The 16,362-nt window shown below is 44.5% G+C and overlaps 1 protein-coding gene across 1 annotated transcript; it reads left to right on the top strand.

Annotated features, from left to right (window-relative positions):
- The first annotated feature begins 240 nt into the window (after positions 1-240).
- Positions 241-14,956, top strand: OPN5 (opsin 5). Its single transcript, XM_065731096.1, has 6 exons — positions 241-560; positions 4,825-4,944; positions 8,447-8,617; positions 10,071-10,405; positions 13,755-13,999; positions 14,893-14,956. The coding sequence occupies exons 1-6, from the start codon at positions 305-307 to the stop codon at positions 14,954-14,956; spliced, it is 1,191 nt and encodes a 396-aa protein (XP_065587168.1). The 5' UTR covers positions 241-304.
- Positions 14,957-16,362: the final 1,406 nt, after the last annotated feature.

The raw sequence follows: 16,362 nt of genomic DNA, 5'->3' as shown, positions 1-16,362 counted from the left end.
AACAGATCTGTTCAGACATCAACAATTGCCCTGCTTGGTTTTCCTAGATCCTCAGCCTTGGGTTGCTTGGCTGGAAACATGAAGCTCCTTCAGATATTCAGGGAAGGAGCTTCAGGAGCGCTGGGTTGGGTGCTGCAGCACACTGCTTCCTAGCTACCTCTGGGGTGGGTTACTGTGACGATTACAATACAAATCCTGACATTTGGGAGTAAATAAAGCCGTGAAACAAACTATGGCAGGATGCTTTGTGCCATTTTGAGACAGATCCTGAAATGCCCTGGGTGCTGATGGAACAGAAACGAGGATGGGAGGATACATCTTACATACAAAGAAAAATATCTTCCCATTCCTGGTGGTGGATGGGTGCTGTTGCGTACTCTCTTGGTTTTGTTTGTTTGTTTTCTCAGACACTGAACTGGACATGAGTGGGATGGCAGCAGATCACAACTCCTCCTCCCAGGAAGAATACCTCCCTCACTACCTGCAGCAGGAAGACCCCTTTGCATCAAAGCTGTCCAGAGAAGCTGACATCATAGCTGGCTTTTATTTGACAGTAATCGGTAATGAGTTTTTATCTTTTTATCATCTTTGCAGGATAGCTATGCCACTGCATCCTTGCAGGCACTCCCAGTGAAGGCAGATGCTGTAGTTCTGCCATTTCTGACCGGAGCGGGCTTCTGCCCTCACACCGTGTGATTTTATTGCCTGGTTTCAGAGTCTCTCATGTGCCTACACATCAAAGAACACCCTTAGATGTGTTCACTTAGGTCCTGTTCATCTCCTGGCAGCAGCTCTCCTCTGTTTCATATTACATTAATCACAAAATGCAAAATGGGATGAGGTTCAATAAGACCAAGTGCCGGGTCCTGCACTTTGGCCACAATAACCCCATGCAATGCTATAGGCTTGGGGCAGAATGGCTTGAAGAATGTGGAGAGGAAAAGGACCTGGGGGTGTTGGTTGATGCTCGGCTCAACATGAGCCGGCAGTGTGCCCAGGTGGCCAAGAAGGCCAACGGCATCCTGGCCTGTATTAGAAATAGTGCAGCCAGCAGGAGCAGGGAGGTGATCATCCCCCTGTACTCAGCTCTGGTACGGCCGCACCTCGAGTACTGTGTTCAGTTTTGGGCCCCTCACTACAAGAAGGACATTGAGGCCCTGGAGCGTGTTCAGAGAAGGGCAACCAAACTGGTGAGGGGCCTGGAGCACAAGTCTTATGAGGAGCGGCTGAGGGAGCTGGGATTGTTTAGTCTGGAGAAGAGGAGGCTCAGAGGAGACCTTATTGCACTCTACCACTTCCTGAAGGGGGGTTGTGGTGAGGAGGGGGTAGGCCTCTTCTCCCTGATAAGTAATGACAGGACGAGAGGGAATGGCCACAAGTTGCGCCAGGGAAGATTTAGATTAGACCTCAGGAAGCATTTCTTTTCTGAAAGAGTGGTCAGGCACTGGAATGGCCTGCCTAGGGAGGTGGGTGAGGCACCATCCCTAGCGCTGTTCAAGAAGCGTTTAGATGAGGTGCTAAAGGACTTAATTTAGTAGTTGGGTAGAGATAGTGATAGGAGGATGGTTGGACTAGATGATCTTATAGGTCCTTTCCAACCTTATGAACTTATGAACTTATGAACTACTTTCAGCCCATGACCCTCTCCTCCTTTTTGTTTTGGGCTCTGTCACCATTTTTAAAGGGACTTTGCAAGCAGAAAAAATGCAATTATTTATTGGCTGGTGCACGGGGATGAGAGCTTTCGAGGTTAAACATTCACAGGCAGGCAGTTGTTGGGTTGGGAAGTGCTGCTCTCCATTTTAGGAGCAAGCAGGTCCCTGTTCTTGCTGATTTGCCATCTGTTGTACTGTTTGGGGGGCAGCGTTATATCTTTTTGTGCCAATGTTTTTGCTCACAAATACCTGAGCTTCTAACTGTTGTCTCAGCACTTACACATCTTTCTGCAGTCTTGGTTTCCTTACGTACAGCTTCAGTTGCTGTGTTTTCTCACAGCTCAACCCCTACTTTTCCAGTAACACTGAGCCCAGGTGGTGTAACAATGCTGCACCAAGCTGGGCTCTGGGGCTCAGCCAGCTGCACTCAGAGATATGGAGGATATTCCTTCATGTTTATTTCTCTGGGGTTCATCCTTCTACTACTTGTGCACAAAGCACAAAGACCTCTCAGTCCCCCCTTCTCAGCTCTCCTTTGCAATCTTGCACACTTGCCTCTCTCGCTGCCTTTCTGCTGTCTGACCCAAGGGATCTGTTTCCTTGCGATGCTGACGTCCCACAAAGATAACTCTTGCTTCTCGCAGGCCTTCTGCTCGTGTCTTTATTGAAGAAGGGACTCAGAGTGGTAGAGCTGACGAGTGAGGCTCTGTCTCCCCTCAGTGACATTGTGCTTTGTCGGTATTCATGCACCAATTTGTCTGTATCCTAAGTTTTTATATCCTTCCATAAATATACGTGTACAATCTATATTATTTCTTTATGGCTGCTGTACAAACAGCTGCTGTCACTGAGCTGTCTCAAGCAACCCCCCTAGAGTCTTTTTTGGCTTGGTTAAGCAAACTGGCTTTTAATCCCAGGAAATATGTCTGGGGAGCTGAAATGAATCCTTCCAAAGCCCATCGGTGCCTATTTATAGGGGCTGTACGTAGTGTAGATTTATCAGGTCCCAAAGAAGTAGGCACACCAGGTGTGAAACATCTTTCAAAGCACAGAGAGAGCCAAATAAAGGTGAAGAACAGAAACCACGTTTCCTGTGAAAACAAAAACAAAAACAAATCCCAACTATGAGAATGAATTCATAGTTAAGAAGGGCTGATAAACACACAGCTTCTCTGTTGGATCCATGCGTAGCTCTACTTTAGACATCATGCCCCACTTTTTGCTACAGACTTAGCTTTTATTTGTGGTTTTTTGTTTGGTTTGGTTTGGTTTTCATTTCACTTGCGTAGTTACTTTATCCTCATGGTCCTTACAAACGCCAATAGCAGTTTTCATTTGAGCCAAACACCTTTACCATATATACCTCCAAATACTGTATTTGCATCTTCCTCAGGTTTGCACAGACATCAGCCCAATTAGCAATGGACTTGATAAGGGGGTGGAAGAAGCAACATCCAGTCTTCCTTCTCTACTTGTGCGTAGCTGGGGAGAAGTTGTATTTTGCTCCCAAAGAAGCACAACATGGCTTTGTTTGGGGCAGTGCTCCACGTGTGGCTGGTACCTTTGAGGCCTGGCTTAGCTCCTCACCCACAGGACACCACTGCCTCCTGTGTCTTTGTCACCTCATTGTGCTCAGGTGGCTGGCCATGTATTAGTAATAACCTGGGCCTGCAGAAATACCAGAAGCTGGAAGGAAATATGTCTTTGTCGTTCCCAGGAAGATGTCTTGGTGGCTCTTATGCTTTCTGCAGAGAGAAATAATCCTGAATTTCCCTCTCTATGAGGCTGCTTTTGAGCAGCTTGATCCCCACTGGCTTTGCTGGGACACGGAGCGCTGCCATGCAGTGATTTTTTTTGTAGTGGATACCGACTCTGTCTGAGGAGGTTGTGAAACATCTTTAATTGGCAGCTTTATAGTTAATGACAGCTCCTAAGCATCCAAAGAAGTAAGCAAAAGCCACGGTGCCTAAACAGCTCGAGGCAAATTTGTGTCTCGTGGTAACTGCACTATTGTGGATTTACTTTGCAAATGATGTAAGCAGATGGACAAAATTGGGAGCATTCACCGCTGTGCCCAGTGAAGGGATGGCCGTGCTTTCTTATCTGGACTAGTGCCTCACAGCAGACCTGTCCATGACCAAAGAGCATCCCTTCTTCTGCAGAACCCTTCTGAGAACACTTCTTCCCTCCTGAGGATCCCCGCCCATCTCCACCATCCTCATGGAGAGAGGGAGCAGCAGGGGGAGCGGGGAAGCTGGCAGGTGGGAGCTGCTGTTGGACATCACTTTGTGTCTGAGGCTGGAGAGGTGCACGTGGATTTAACACCTGCAGCATGGGAAGGAGCTGCACTGTGAGCGAACAAAGCTGGGATCCTACCAGCATGTTTAGCGGGGCTTTTAGGGTCAGGCTGATTGGACAACTGAGATGCTTCAGTTTGCAAAGATAAAGACGTCTTGACCAAACTTGTGATATCTTCTCCATGCATGTGAGACCTTTTGCCCAAATAAATTCACACCCACGTGTATTTTCTTTAGTTACCCAGAAACAAACAAACAGACAGCATGGATGGCTGTAGGAGTCCAATTTTGTTTGAGGTAGAACTCTCTGTGGACCTTCAGTCTGCTGGGAAGGACTCAGGACAACGATAGGTGCTTTAGAAAGGTCTTTTTCTAATATTTTTTCTGCATTTTTTTCCTTTCTTATTGTGATGTAAATCAATTTTCACTGTAAAAACTGCTCTGTGACACGAATATAAACAGTATGCATCCATTTTGAAATAAAAAATTCTAAATTTGTCTGCAGGGTAGAATAAAACCGGGGTTGGTGAGAGTCGGGGTCCTTGTGATCAGGCAGCTGAGCTTTATTCATGTACTGTGTTACAAACCAGGTTCACGAGGGCTGAGAAATGGTGGGACTTCAGCCCTGTGTGCTCAGACAGAGGCCATGCAGAGCCCTGCTGCCAAGGGCAGGACAGACACACTGTGGGAGGGAGATGTCTGCAGTAGGTGTCCCTGTGAGCTCCACGATGGGATGAGATGTCACGCTTCAGAACAAAAGCCACGGGAACAAAGATTTCGGGTGAAATAGCAGAAATTTCACAAGGAGGATGGGGTATTGCTGTTTTTAAGAACTCTGATTTTATTGTTTTTCTTTTCTTTTTAAATTGTAGGGATCCTTTCAACTCTGGGAAATGGGTACGTTATCTTTATGTCCTCAAAGCGGAAAAAGAAGTTGAGACCTGCTGAGATAATGACTGTTAATTTAGCAGTGTGTGATCTGGGCATTTCAGGTAATCTTGCATCTTATTTTTATTCATTTTTACTCTCCCACTATTGTTTCTGGCAGCAGCAAGAGAACAGTGCTCGGGAAGTGCCGAGGAGCCCCAGATGCCTCTGGTACTGACTCTTCTGCTCTGTTATTTGAGTGATAGAGGGAAGGGCAGAAAACAAGATTCCTGCACAACCTGATGAAAGGAAGTGAAAACTACAGAGGAGAAAATAGGGTTGGATTTATCAGTTCCGTGTCAGGCAAAGCTTGTGTTCCCCTCAGAACCGTGCAGATTTCAGAGACAGTTCCCATGCATATGCTGGCAGAGGAAGCAGAGAACAGGTTGGCACTGCTACTGAAGAAAACTGCCTTTACTTGCAGGGTGCAACAAGAGGGAATCACATCTCAGTAGGGGTGGAACTGGAACCTGTCAGCAGCCATTGGCCTACCAAAGCTAATACTTCTCTGTGTGACTCTCCTCTTTTATCTTTGTGTCAGGAAAATAAGCCTTTGTGTCAAACCATAGGGTAAAAGCAACATCAGCCAACTTGAGGGGTTTCTATTTTAACCCAGCAGCTTGGGCTGAGCAACACAGATGCTCTGGAATGAGAGCAGGATGCTTTGTAAAGGCTCACACAACACTGAAGAGTCAAGAGTCTTTGCTGATCAATTCTTTGTCTCTTTTCGTGAGTCTCATTAAGAAGCTCAGAGTGACAGGAAAATGAGAAGGAGAGAGCTGAATGTCCTTTAGAAAAGCTTTTTTTGGATGACAGACAACCCAAGGAGTATAAGGGCTTGATGCAACCCAGCTATGACCATGCAGTGTCCCCAGTGCAATGTAAATGACAGTGTTCCCAGGCTCCCAAAGTCATCTGCTCCCTATGTGCTGCACATGCTAGGATCTCTGTCCCTGGGTCCAGCACACCCTTTTCCTGCCCTCATCCCCTCTGAATGGTTGTATCATTTTCTAAACACCTGAAATAGAGCAGAACAGCATAGAAGGATGACTCCCAGCCCCTCACAGATGCAGGATGCTGCTGTTGCCACTGCACACATCCAATAAACTGCTGACCCCCACAGCTTCCAGAAATCATGTTGCTTTTCAGTGGTCAGTAAGTACGATCATCTGAATGAGACACATCCCTTCTGCTGAAGAGAATTGTTGGTATAAATGTACTTGTTCTGTTACCACAAAGATGAATCCTAATGTTTGCTTTAGCATGACCAGCCTGGAGATGCTATTTCCATCCTGCTGCCCACTAGAGGAGAAGGAATAAGGATCTGAATACTGCGAGTTGCTCCACTGAAATGGAAAGCTTCTGTAGCTATACATTTGGATTGTAAAGGTATTCCTCAACCACTGAAGGGCATATCCCAAGCACACAAACTACTGCCCAATGGGGATGCCATGAAAGCAAGAGTGAAAGCATGAGTGCTCCTTTCTTCTCTCCTTATGTGTATCCCCAGCACACAACTGATCTCTGTCGCCGTACTTCCCCAGGAATCTCCACTTCTCCGTCTGCTGAGGTGCTGCGATGGAGAACAATGGTGACTGGCAGAGCTACATGTGCTTTTTCTTCTTTCCTTTTCGTTTTGGTAATGGAAGATATCGACTCAAAAACCACGATGAGTTCTGCCTTTGGACTAATCACAGCGGCGATGGGATGTTTTTATATTATAAAGCCCAGCTTACTGCAGATTGCCAGCGGGTGGCACCAGCTCCTCATTCAAGACCGCACCAGGCTCACTGTGCACTAGCAACGGCGCCCAGTGCTGTCTGCTGGAGAGAAATTCCACTTTGTGCTTATAATTGTGATGCCATTCAGAGCTGACAGTGGCTTATGTGAAGAAAGGTGCTTGCTCTCAGAATATACCCCAGCTCTTGCAGTGTTTTGAGTTTTTCTCGAAACCTTAATCACTGGGGTCAGCTTTTGCTTGAAACATTTACTTCTGCTTGGTGAAAAATGCGTTTATTTGAACTAAGCACAGCCTTCATGCTCAGATAGAGCTTTCCTTAGAGGCTCCAGCTGAAGGAAGAAATGCCTACAGTGCATTGTTTAAAAATACGCCTCATTTTGAGGGGTTTTCAGTACTGCTCTTTCTGCATGGAAAATGGAGCAAAGGCCCTTCTTAGTGAGATTTGTCTTTTCATAAGGATGTTTCAATTCTTTGTCAAGAATGAGAATGAAATATTTCACTTCAGTTTGATTTGAAGTGGAATATTTCGGGAAATATTTCAATTCAGATCACTTCTGTGAAATCCTATTCATTTATTTCTGTTAATTATGAATGTTGTGGGAATTAGAGCTTGCTGGACCGTGCTTGACTGCTTTCCAGGTCTGTTACGTAAGCTGCCATGGCATCACAGCAAGGGCAGCAGCCCTGGGCAGCTGGTGATGCTATGAACCCCTGCAGCCTTTGGGGTTAACTCCTGAGCAGGAATACACGAGAAGGTGGAGTTAAATATTTAATGCTGTTTGAACATTGCAGTTGAACAGTTCAGACTTTCAAGTGTTTCAGGTCAGTCTGGTAAGCAGAAGTGTCGGATTCTGAAAGCGTGACGATGTTCGTAGATGGTAAATGTTTGAGTTTTCTGCTCCATTAAAGCTGACTGTATTGTATGGCCAGTTTGAGAAAAAAAAATTAAGTAAAATCAGAAGGTGGAGATTTCCAACTAGAAAATCACAGTTTCCAAGATTTCCCATTCTCCTGATATTTACAAAGATTGTGAATAAAGTCAGGCCGTTTTAAGGCAAGAATGGAACAGCCCATGACCTAACCCGACTTCTTTCATAGCACACCATCCACTTCTATGAATGGAGATACAAGCTAGGGAGCCATAGGAGTCTCCAAAAACACCTGCTGCTTGAGGATGCTTAAAACTTCCGAGTGTGTGCGTGCAGATGACTTGCTGAGAGCTCCTTGGGACGTGTAGTATGGGCAGGCACCGAAGCCATGCTGAAGTTCAGGTCCATGCTTTGCCTGTAGCACCACAGGCCTTTCTTAGCTAACACTTATCTACACAGCAGAGTCTAATATTGGGCCTTGGTATGCTTGCAGACGTCCTCTTTGAAGACAAATTTCTTTCTCCTATGTTTGAAGACGCTCAATTAATCACAAGGATGTATTTTAATGAGATCTGTGGCAGCTCCACATGCAGATTCACACATTTGTGTTTGGAAGTGGATTTAAACCATGCTCTGAAGTTTTTTTTTTTCTAGAGGGATGAATTTGCATGTGCCTAGCATTGGAGGACAAGTTGAATTTTGGTTCATGTGGTCTGCAGGGAGGCATCTGTTTCCAGCACATAGTATGCATTTGGATACTCCTACCACCGTGCAGATGCTGTGAGATTTAGCTCCAGCTGTCTTGGGCTTAGTCCTGTGGATCAATCACATCCACATCGCAGAGCACTTCTATCGGTGTTTGCTTCGTGCCAAGGGGGGGTTTGCTTTTCTGAAAAAGGAGGCTTTTATCAGTGATGGATTTTATCAGTCAACTGACAGTCTTTTCTCTGTTGGAAGTTGTAGGAAAACCCTTCAGTATCATTTCCTTCTTTTCTCACCGCTGGGTCTTCGGATGGATGGGCTGCCGCTGGTACGGATGGGCTGGATTCTTCTTCGGCTGCGGGAGCCTCATCACCATGACAGCTGTCAGCCTGGATAGATACCTAAAAATCTGTCACCTGGCTTATGGTAAGGAAGAGAAACTGTGTTAAAGGGACACTCTCCTCCTGCCTCCTCTCCCTCTCCTGCCCAAGAAGACAAAGGTCATTAGGGCTGTGTTATGGATTTACATGACCAGAAAAAACTTTTGGTTATCTCTGCCAACATCCTACTCAAAATTAGGAAAATTTTCTTCTCTGAGAGTATGATCAGGCACTGGGACAGGGTCCTCAGGAAACTGACCACAGTCTTCAACCTTAACACATGATTTAACTCTTAGGTTGACCTCTGTGGAGCCAAGAATTGGACTCAGTGATTCTCCAACAGTATATTCTATATATAACTTCTACAAGTTTTCGCAAATGTTTCTGACCCAGAACCAAAATTTCTCATGGGCTGGACTGTTACCATGAGGGCAGCTAGTGTTCTGGTGCCAAGATCATACTGATGGTAGAAGAAATGTCTAGTCCTAACTTGAGTAGGATGTTGGATCTTCTTACACTTCATTTACAGGAGGGCAGAAGCCCTTCACAACCACTGAAGCTGTGCTCTTAAACCCTCCTTGGATAAATTAAGCATCTTAAGCTTTTCATCCTGTCATTGTCTTCTGAGTTTTTTTTTTCTGAAATCATACTTAAGCTCTCCAAAATGCTGCTGTTAAATACAGAGAGGAATTAATATATAAAATAAATATGTTTGCACAACTCTGCTGTATTTGTATTGCTGGACATACCCTCTTCGCTTTTGTCCCTCCACTTAAGCCAGGAGTTTTAGTAATCCCTCACAGATAAATCACTTTATGTCTACCAAGGACCACTGACGTTGGCAGATTTAAGTTTTGCACATATTAGAAGGTCTTGAGGCCTGACATACAGAAGTGTTCCTCATTAGATGCCTACATTCCTGTAAGTTATTTGACAGGCTATTTAATACATCTAAAGGATTTGGATGTGAAATAGGTCATAATAAATGTGATATCTCCCTAGTATGGAGATGAATCTCGAAAGGAGGAGGTTAACTTAGCAATGAAAGCTGTTGTTGACATACCCATCAACACTGCATGTCTCAAATATGAAGTATTGTATGCTTCATTCTTTTCAGTTAAAGAACATTGTCTCAGTTTGGAAAATTGTTTTTCTTGCATTGGGAGGAACCAACTCCCCAAGAAAGTAAGGGGAGTTCCCTGATCATTGCTGAGCTGGCTGTTTGGATTGCTTTTGTACAGACTCTTGTAGGCTGTAAACCATCGCAACTTAAAGCAGAGACCTAAAATCATGCCATCCCTACAGGCACACATCTCCATGAGGTATGGAGCTGGGCTGGGTGGTTAGCTTGGGGATCCACTGTAGAAGGAGGTGAAATGAATCCTACTGAGGTTGTTGACAAACAGCCATGTAAACTCTTACTTTGCATGTAGGATGATGGCTTTAATCGTGCCAAATATCTGTGGAACTGTGGTTGTAACTCTTGAATTTTCTTCCAGGTACTTGGCTTAAGAGACACCATGCCTTTATCTGCCTGGCACTAATCTGGGCCTATGCAACGTTCTGGGCCACTGTGCCATTTGCTGGTGTGGGAAGCTATGCTCCTGAGCCGTTTGGGACCTCGTGCACTCTGGACTGGTGGCTGGCACAGGCTTCAGTGGCTGGGCAGGCTTTTATTCTGAGCATTCTTTTCTTCTGCCTCCTGTTTCCAACTGCAGTGATTGTGTTTTCCTATGTTAAAATCATTTTAAAAGTCAAGTCATCCACCAAAGAGGTTGCTCACTATGACACCAGGATCCAGAACAGCCACATACTTGAAATGAAACTGACCAAGGTAAGTGGGAAGTTTTAACTTCATTTACTTTGTTGGCTCGTAACAATGGGCTTGAAGAATGTCAGCAGTGTGCTCTCCTGTGCTGAGTGACTGTTTGATCTGAAAGTGGCTGTCTAACCTTCTCACATATTATTGCCAAGATGGGAAAAAGCAAGAACTGAGACATAATTTTGCGATTAGAGCACTCAAGTTGAAACAGAAGAACTCCTGAGGTGTTTCCAACCTGAACCACTGTGAGGAGGTTCTGAAATGTGGAGTTCTCAGGATCATGCTTTGTTTGGATCATGCTTTGTTTGGAAGCTCTGCCTGCCTTCCCTGTGTCATCCCTCTGCTCCCCAGCACAGAACTGCATTTGCTTTCAGAAACTGTTGTTGTAAGGACATATTTTAAGGCATTAGAGGAGCTCGGGAGTTATAAAAGGAGAACAGGTGAACAGCAGATTACTGCATCGGGGAAAATTCAGACAGTTTATGCTCCTTTTTTTAAATGAAGACACAAACCGAATCATTCCCGTGATACTGCAATTGTTTTTATGATGATAATTTACCATTCAGGTTCAGCCACGAGCCACTGATAAATACCCATGCAAGTGATGAAATACATTTTTCATAGCAGACCACGTCCTGTTTTTTAGTTCCAATTTGATCTACTTTCTGCTTCACAGGGCTGACAGTCACGATCCGTGCTGCTACTGGCTATCGTGCTGTCTCTACATGAAAGATTATGCCAAACAATCCAGACTTTTTAGTTGTAAAAAGTCACCATCATCTGCAAGCCAGGCCAAGAAGGAGATGAGCAGCATCCTTCACTTGGCTGATCCAACATTTATTTAATCACATTATATACATTATAAAGCAGTATGTGACATCACGTCAGAACATACATGAACTACCAGTAACTTCAGTGCTGTCCATACAGTTGGTGAAGCTGCATTTGTGATTTCTGTTTAAAAATGGTCACTTGGGTGCAGTGCAGTTTTTTGGTTATTCAGCATCTTTCTTCTGTAGAACGGTGGGAACTTCTGATTTAGTGTCTCAGGTTTGGCTCTTCTCCCCACGTTGCAGGAGTCCCATAAATCTTCGGTGTGTGGTGACTGTAGCAATTTTCCCTTCTGCTTAGGATATACAGTGGGGAATGTTATCTTGGAGCTCCAGTACAGTTGGCCTACGAATAAATATGGAATATGAATCTCCGTTGTAGCTCCCCTAACCCGGCTGTGTGGTTTCTAAAAGAGGCAGTGTTTGAGGTCCTTGGCTGACAAGCATTATTTTGTTAGTGATGGACAACGAAAGAGCATAAAATAGTAAAATTCCCCAGCCAGCAATATTTCTATTGAGATGTAGAACAAAGGGCTCCACAAAAGCTTTTGCTATATACAACGAAAACTGTGTTTTCTGATGACATTTTCGAGGCAATTCTGCTATTTGTCTTAATCAAAAGAAAGCACGTGTTGTACTCTCAGTGTGGGTATGGAGGAACTCTCAGCCAGCAGCAGCTATATGATGGCATACATCCCTCACAACGTAGCATTGCATCTGAAGCTATGAGGGCTGCTCTGAAAGTGATGCCTCCTATTTTATGACATCAGCCCATGACATCCGAGGCAGATGTTGGTGAGATGGCAGCAAGGGCTGAACCTTCCCACCAGCATCCCATTCCATGTTGTTACCGTGTGACAGTTGGCAGCAGAGGGCAGGCTGACAGAATAGCATCTGACATGGGAGTACGGATGGAGCAATGCCTACCTGTGCACCTGGGCTGGGAGCTGCTTGGGCAGGGAGGTTGGACTCGATGATCTCCAGAGGTCCCTTCCAACCCCTACAGTCCTGTGGTTCTGTGAATGGGGTGGAACTGAACTCCTACGTGAGGAAAGAATGGCACCCACTGACTGATGCTTGAGAATGTTTACAGAGACCAACCAGTGGGTGTGAACACAGCGAAAGTTGGACTTTGTGGGCAATGTTAGCCTAGCAATGATGCTGTCACAGCAGCTCTAAAACAGGGAGCCACGTCCGCTGGTGCAGATTATTACAAGAGTGGCATGCAGGCTCTTGGTCATCACTGGTGAAATGCACAGCTCACGGTGGTGGCTACGTTGAAAAACTATATTTTGTAGCTTAGATTATGCTCTATTGAGCAGTGCTATTTTGCTTTTTGTATCCACTGTAGTTTCCATGGAAATAAATACATAGTCTAATTATGCCAGGCTGTGCCTCAGTGGAGACACACTGGTTCAGATAAAGTCAATGTATCCCAAATTTTGGCCAGAAGAGTTTTTCTTTAATGGCTATTGTGGTTGGTCTCAATGATCTTGAAGGTCTTTTCCAACCTGAACAATTCTATGATTATTGATTCTATGACTGTATGAAATAATCCTATGGCTACGTTTCCATGTTACAAGGAGTCTACTTTCTCATTTTCCAGGAATGCAACAAAAAAAATCATTAGGAATTTGCTTTAAAATGTATCTGCAGGGTCTCATGGAGTATGAAATCCATGTTATCTGAAAAGAAAAAAAAATGGGATGTTGTACCAGTGTTCTCACTCTCAAATTTCTGATCATTTCAATTTCAGAAGGTGTAAGTAAATACATTGTTTTGCTGATCTGCTGAGATGGGTAATCCCAGTGACTTGACATCTCCTGTCTTCTTGAATGACTTAATGCTCACTTTTCTCTTTTGGAAGAAATCCAAACATCAGGCACTTTTCCAGCAGAAAATGGGCCACAGACCCCTTCATGGGTGCAAGCAGATGAATCTGGCTTGGCAAAACTCTTCTCTGTCCCCCTCTTATGAATGTCCATCCTCATGGAGGGTTACCCATCCCATTGGGTTTTGAGTCTTGCTCTGTGGGACATCAGCACAGCCTAAATGAAAGGAAGAAGCCCTACAAGGACTGGGGATGCTGCAATTTAGACATAAGGTTTGAATTTTAGGTGGTTCTCTATGGCACCAGGTGTTGGACTCAAGTATCTATGTGAGTCCCTTCTAAATCAAGATATTTTAGGATTCATTTTTTTTAAATTATTTTTATTTGTAATTAAGATGGCAAGAGTCTGGGTGGGAAAGTGACAGTGGAGTGACTTGTGATCTTGCACTTCCTCAGGCTATCAGCAATGTCTGATAATTCCATGTAGGCAGAGTTAAATATTTAGAAGCAGCTTTTGTATCCAGGGAAATGAAATACAGTGAGAAGATGCTACACTTTTTTTCAGACTGCGAGTTTATCTCAAGCAGTTGCAATTTTTCTGTCCCATTCCATTAGATGTTCTCATGTGTTTTGTCAAACTCTGCACTGTTCAGTCAGTAAATTCTGCCAGGTTAACTCCTTTTCCTCTTCCTCTCACAAGGTGGCAATGTTGATCTGTGCCGGATTCCTCGTTGCCTGGATCCCCTATGCCGTGGTTTCTGTGTGGTCAGCTTTCGGACAGCCAGATTCCGTTCCCATTCAGTTTTCGGTGGTACCAACTCTGCTTGCCAAGTCGGCTGCCATGTACAACCCAATTATTTACCAGGTCATTGACTGCAAATTTGCCTGCTGCCGGTCAGGTGAACTGAAGACACTGCAGAAGAAGAGCTCTTTGAAGGAATCGAGGTAATTTCTTCTGTGAGATGTCAGATGTGTTTCAATATAGTGCTCCAAAATATTACTGGGCATGGGATCTTCCAAGAGTCATGGCTCTTCAAATCTCTGTTTTGGTTTTTGACCATGACCTTTCTATTTGACCATGACTTATGCAAGGTCTTTCTCTCCTGGTTTTTCTTCTTTACTTTATATAAATGAAATAGTGAAAAGCACTCAACAAGCAAACAAACAAACAAACAAGTCAGAAAGGCCTCAGTTCCACCTACAGCTTTGTAGCTTTGTGTCAGTCTGTACTGACCACCAGTGAAGTTCATGGAACCACTGACTGTCCACAAAGGAAAAATGCTTCCAGTTCTGTCTTATCCTTCAAGTCAGAACAAGACAATGCTGTAAATCAGGGGCTGGAATAAAGGCCACCGATGCTCCACCGGAGATAAGTGCCTGGAGATATAAAGGATTCCAGCAAAGTACGAGTTTGTATGTATGAGAGCCACAAAAGCCTCTGTCATCTTTCATTTTGTTCCCTTGCCAGTTCCAGTATTGTTTTAATGTACTGTCCACAGGACCAGTTGATATATCCCTGTGTCCCTTCGCAGATGATTCTCGGATCGTAGGCTCAGATTTATCTCATCTGCAGAATATACAGGGTTCATATATGTTGTTTAATTGAGGTGCCAAACTCAGAGTTTACCCAGGGACACCTTTAGGCAAAAGGGAGACAAACCTGAAGCAGCCTTAATACCACTGCAAAGGAAAAGGGAGGTTGAATAAAGTTCCCTGTGCTGAACACAAGCTGGCTTTCCCTGCGTGGTGAAAAAATGTACTGAAAAAATGCCTTCCCAGAATTAGGAACGTAATTGTTATCTTTCAAGGAACATACTTGTGCTTTCTCCTTCCCACAGGATGTACACCATATCTTCACACAGAGATTCAGTGGCACTGAGTGAAACCCAACTGGAAGTGTGAAGGCTCACTTCACAGCATGAGAAGAACTGATGGCAAACAATCATACTGTCGCAAATTTGTCTTTTTGTGAATAAATTTAAACACAATGACAGTTTATTTTACTCCTCAGTCCTATGTATGTTGTAGTTCTTTCCATACTAACTAAAACAGTGTGATTTGAGCCAGGTAAATATTTTAGTTATTCAGAGGAAGAAGAGAGAGAGAAGATTCGTTTGTATAAAACAAAAAATAGATTCACTTCAGAGCCCTTGAAATATGTTTTCTTGTCTCATAGAACCAGAGAACAGTTTGAGCAGAAGGGACCCCTGAAGGCCACCAGTGCAGCCCTGCGATGCACAGGGACAGCACAGCCCCGTCCCCTGGCCTTGGCTGTCTGCAGGGACGGGGCACCACCACCTCTGGGCACCCTGTGCAGTGCCTCAGTGCCTCATGGTGCACAGCTCCTTCCTCACATCCAGCCTGCAGCTCCCCTCCTTCAGTCTGAAGCCACGTCCCCTCGTCCTGTCACACAGACCCTGCTCAAGAGTCCGTCCCCTTCTTCCCTACAGCCCCTTGAGGTGCTGAAGGCAGCTCTCAGCCTTCTCCTCTCCATCTGCACAGCCCCAGCTCTCAGCCTGTCCTCGCAGGGAGGTGCTCCATCCCTGGGGTCATTTTAGTGGCCCTCCTTTGGATGCACTCCAACACATAATACAACAAATCCCTCCTCAATCCTAAGTATGAATCTGGACTGAAATGTTACAGCACGTGTACGAGGAAATCTTTCTCTTGTGCAGTTGAGTCTGCTTCTAAAGCACTAAGCCCTGCAAGGATGAAGTCTAGGAAAGATTCAGACAGTCCTGAACAGATCGTGAAAGTTCCAAATACAGCACTAAACAAATGATGTGCTTTGAAAGGATCTGCAGGGTAAGGCAGACAAATCATAGCGCTGGATCTGGGTCATCATTCTCTCCATTCTCTTCTTCATTTGTGGATTTGCCTTAAAAAAGAGGCATCACTACTCACCAGATATTTGCTGTCCGGTATAAGCAGATTATTAACTCTGTAAATAATGATTTTGATGTTTGTCTGTGGTTTCTTCTGGAAGGAAATAATATGATATAAGTTAATAGAACATCAGAATCTCCCACACGGATTTTTACACACGGTACATTGAAAGAGGTTACAAGATTTAAAGTCTTGTTCTGAATTGCATTTTTAAGGAGAGAAAACATTTATGAACCTGTTTCAATTGGTTTCCTCTTTACCATTTAATCGTGTTTTATCATCCTGTTATTTCACAGCTGTGTTCAGCATAGTGATGTAACCACATTTTACGCCGTAGATTTCAGGTAACCTGATGCTCAGGGGCACACCCATTCTGCATTGTAATGTTCTCAGGTGGCATTCAGACAGCGCAGCAGAAGTTG

Source organism: Cyrtonyx montezumae, unplaced genomic scaffold, assembly GCF_038088225.1.
Source record: "Cyrtonyx montezumae isolate F1298 unplaced genomic scaffold, pur_monq_1.0 scaffold_13, whole genome shotgun sequence".
NCBI lineage: Eukaryota > Metazoa > Chordata > Aves > Galliformes > Odontophoridae > Cyrtonyx > Cyrtonyx montezumae.
Note: the sequence above shows the minus strand (reverse complement) of the source record. Positions and strands in the feature narration are given on the sequence as shown.

What these genes read in the sequence shown, in the direction of transcription:
- OPN5 (XM_065731096.1), top strand. Translation starts at nt 305, where the DNA reads ATGGGAGGATACATCTTACATACAAAGAAAAATATCTTCCCATTCCTG. An exon ending in GTGTGATCTGGGCATTTCAG is followed by an intron (nt 4,945 to 8,446) that starts GTAATCTTGCAT and finishes CTCTGTTGGAAG; the next exon opens with TTGTAGGAAAACCCTTCAGT. An exon ending in AGCTCTTTGAAGGAATCGAG is followed by an intron (nt 14,000 to 14,892) that starts GTAATTTCTTCT and finishes TCCTTCCCACAG; the next exon opens with GATGTACACCATATCTTCAC.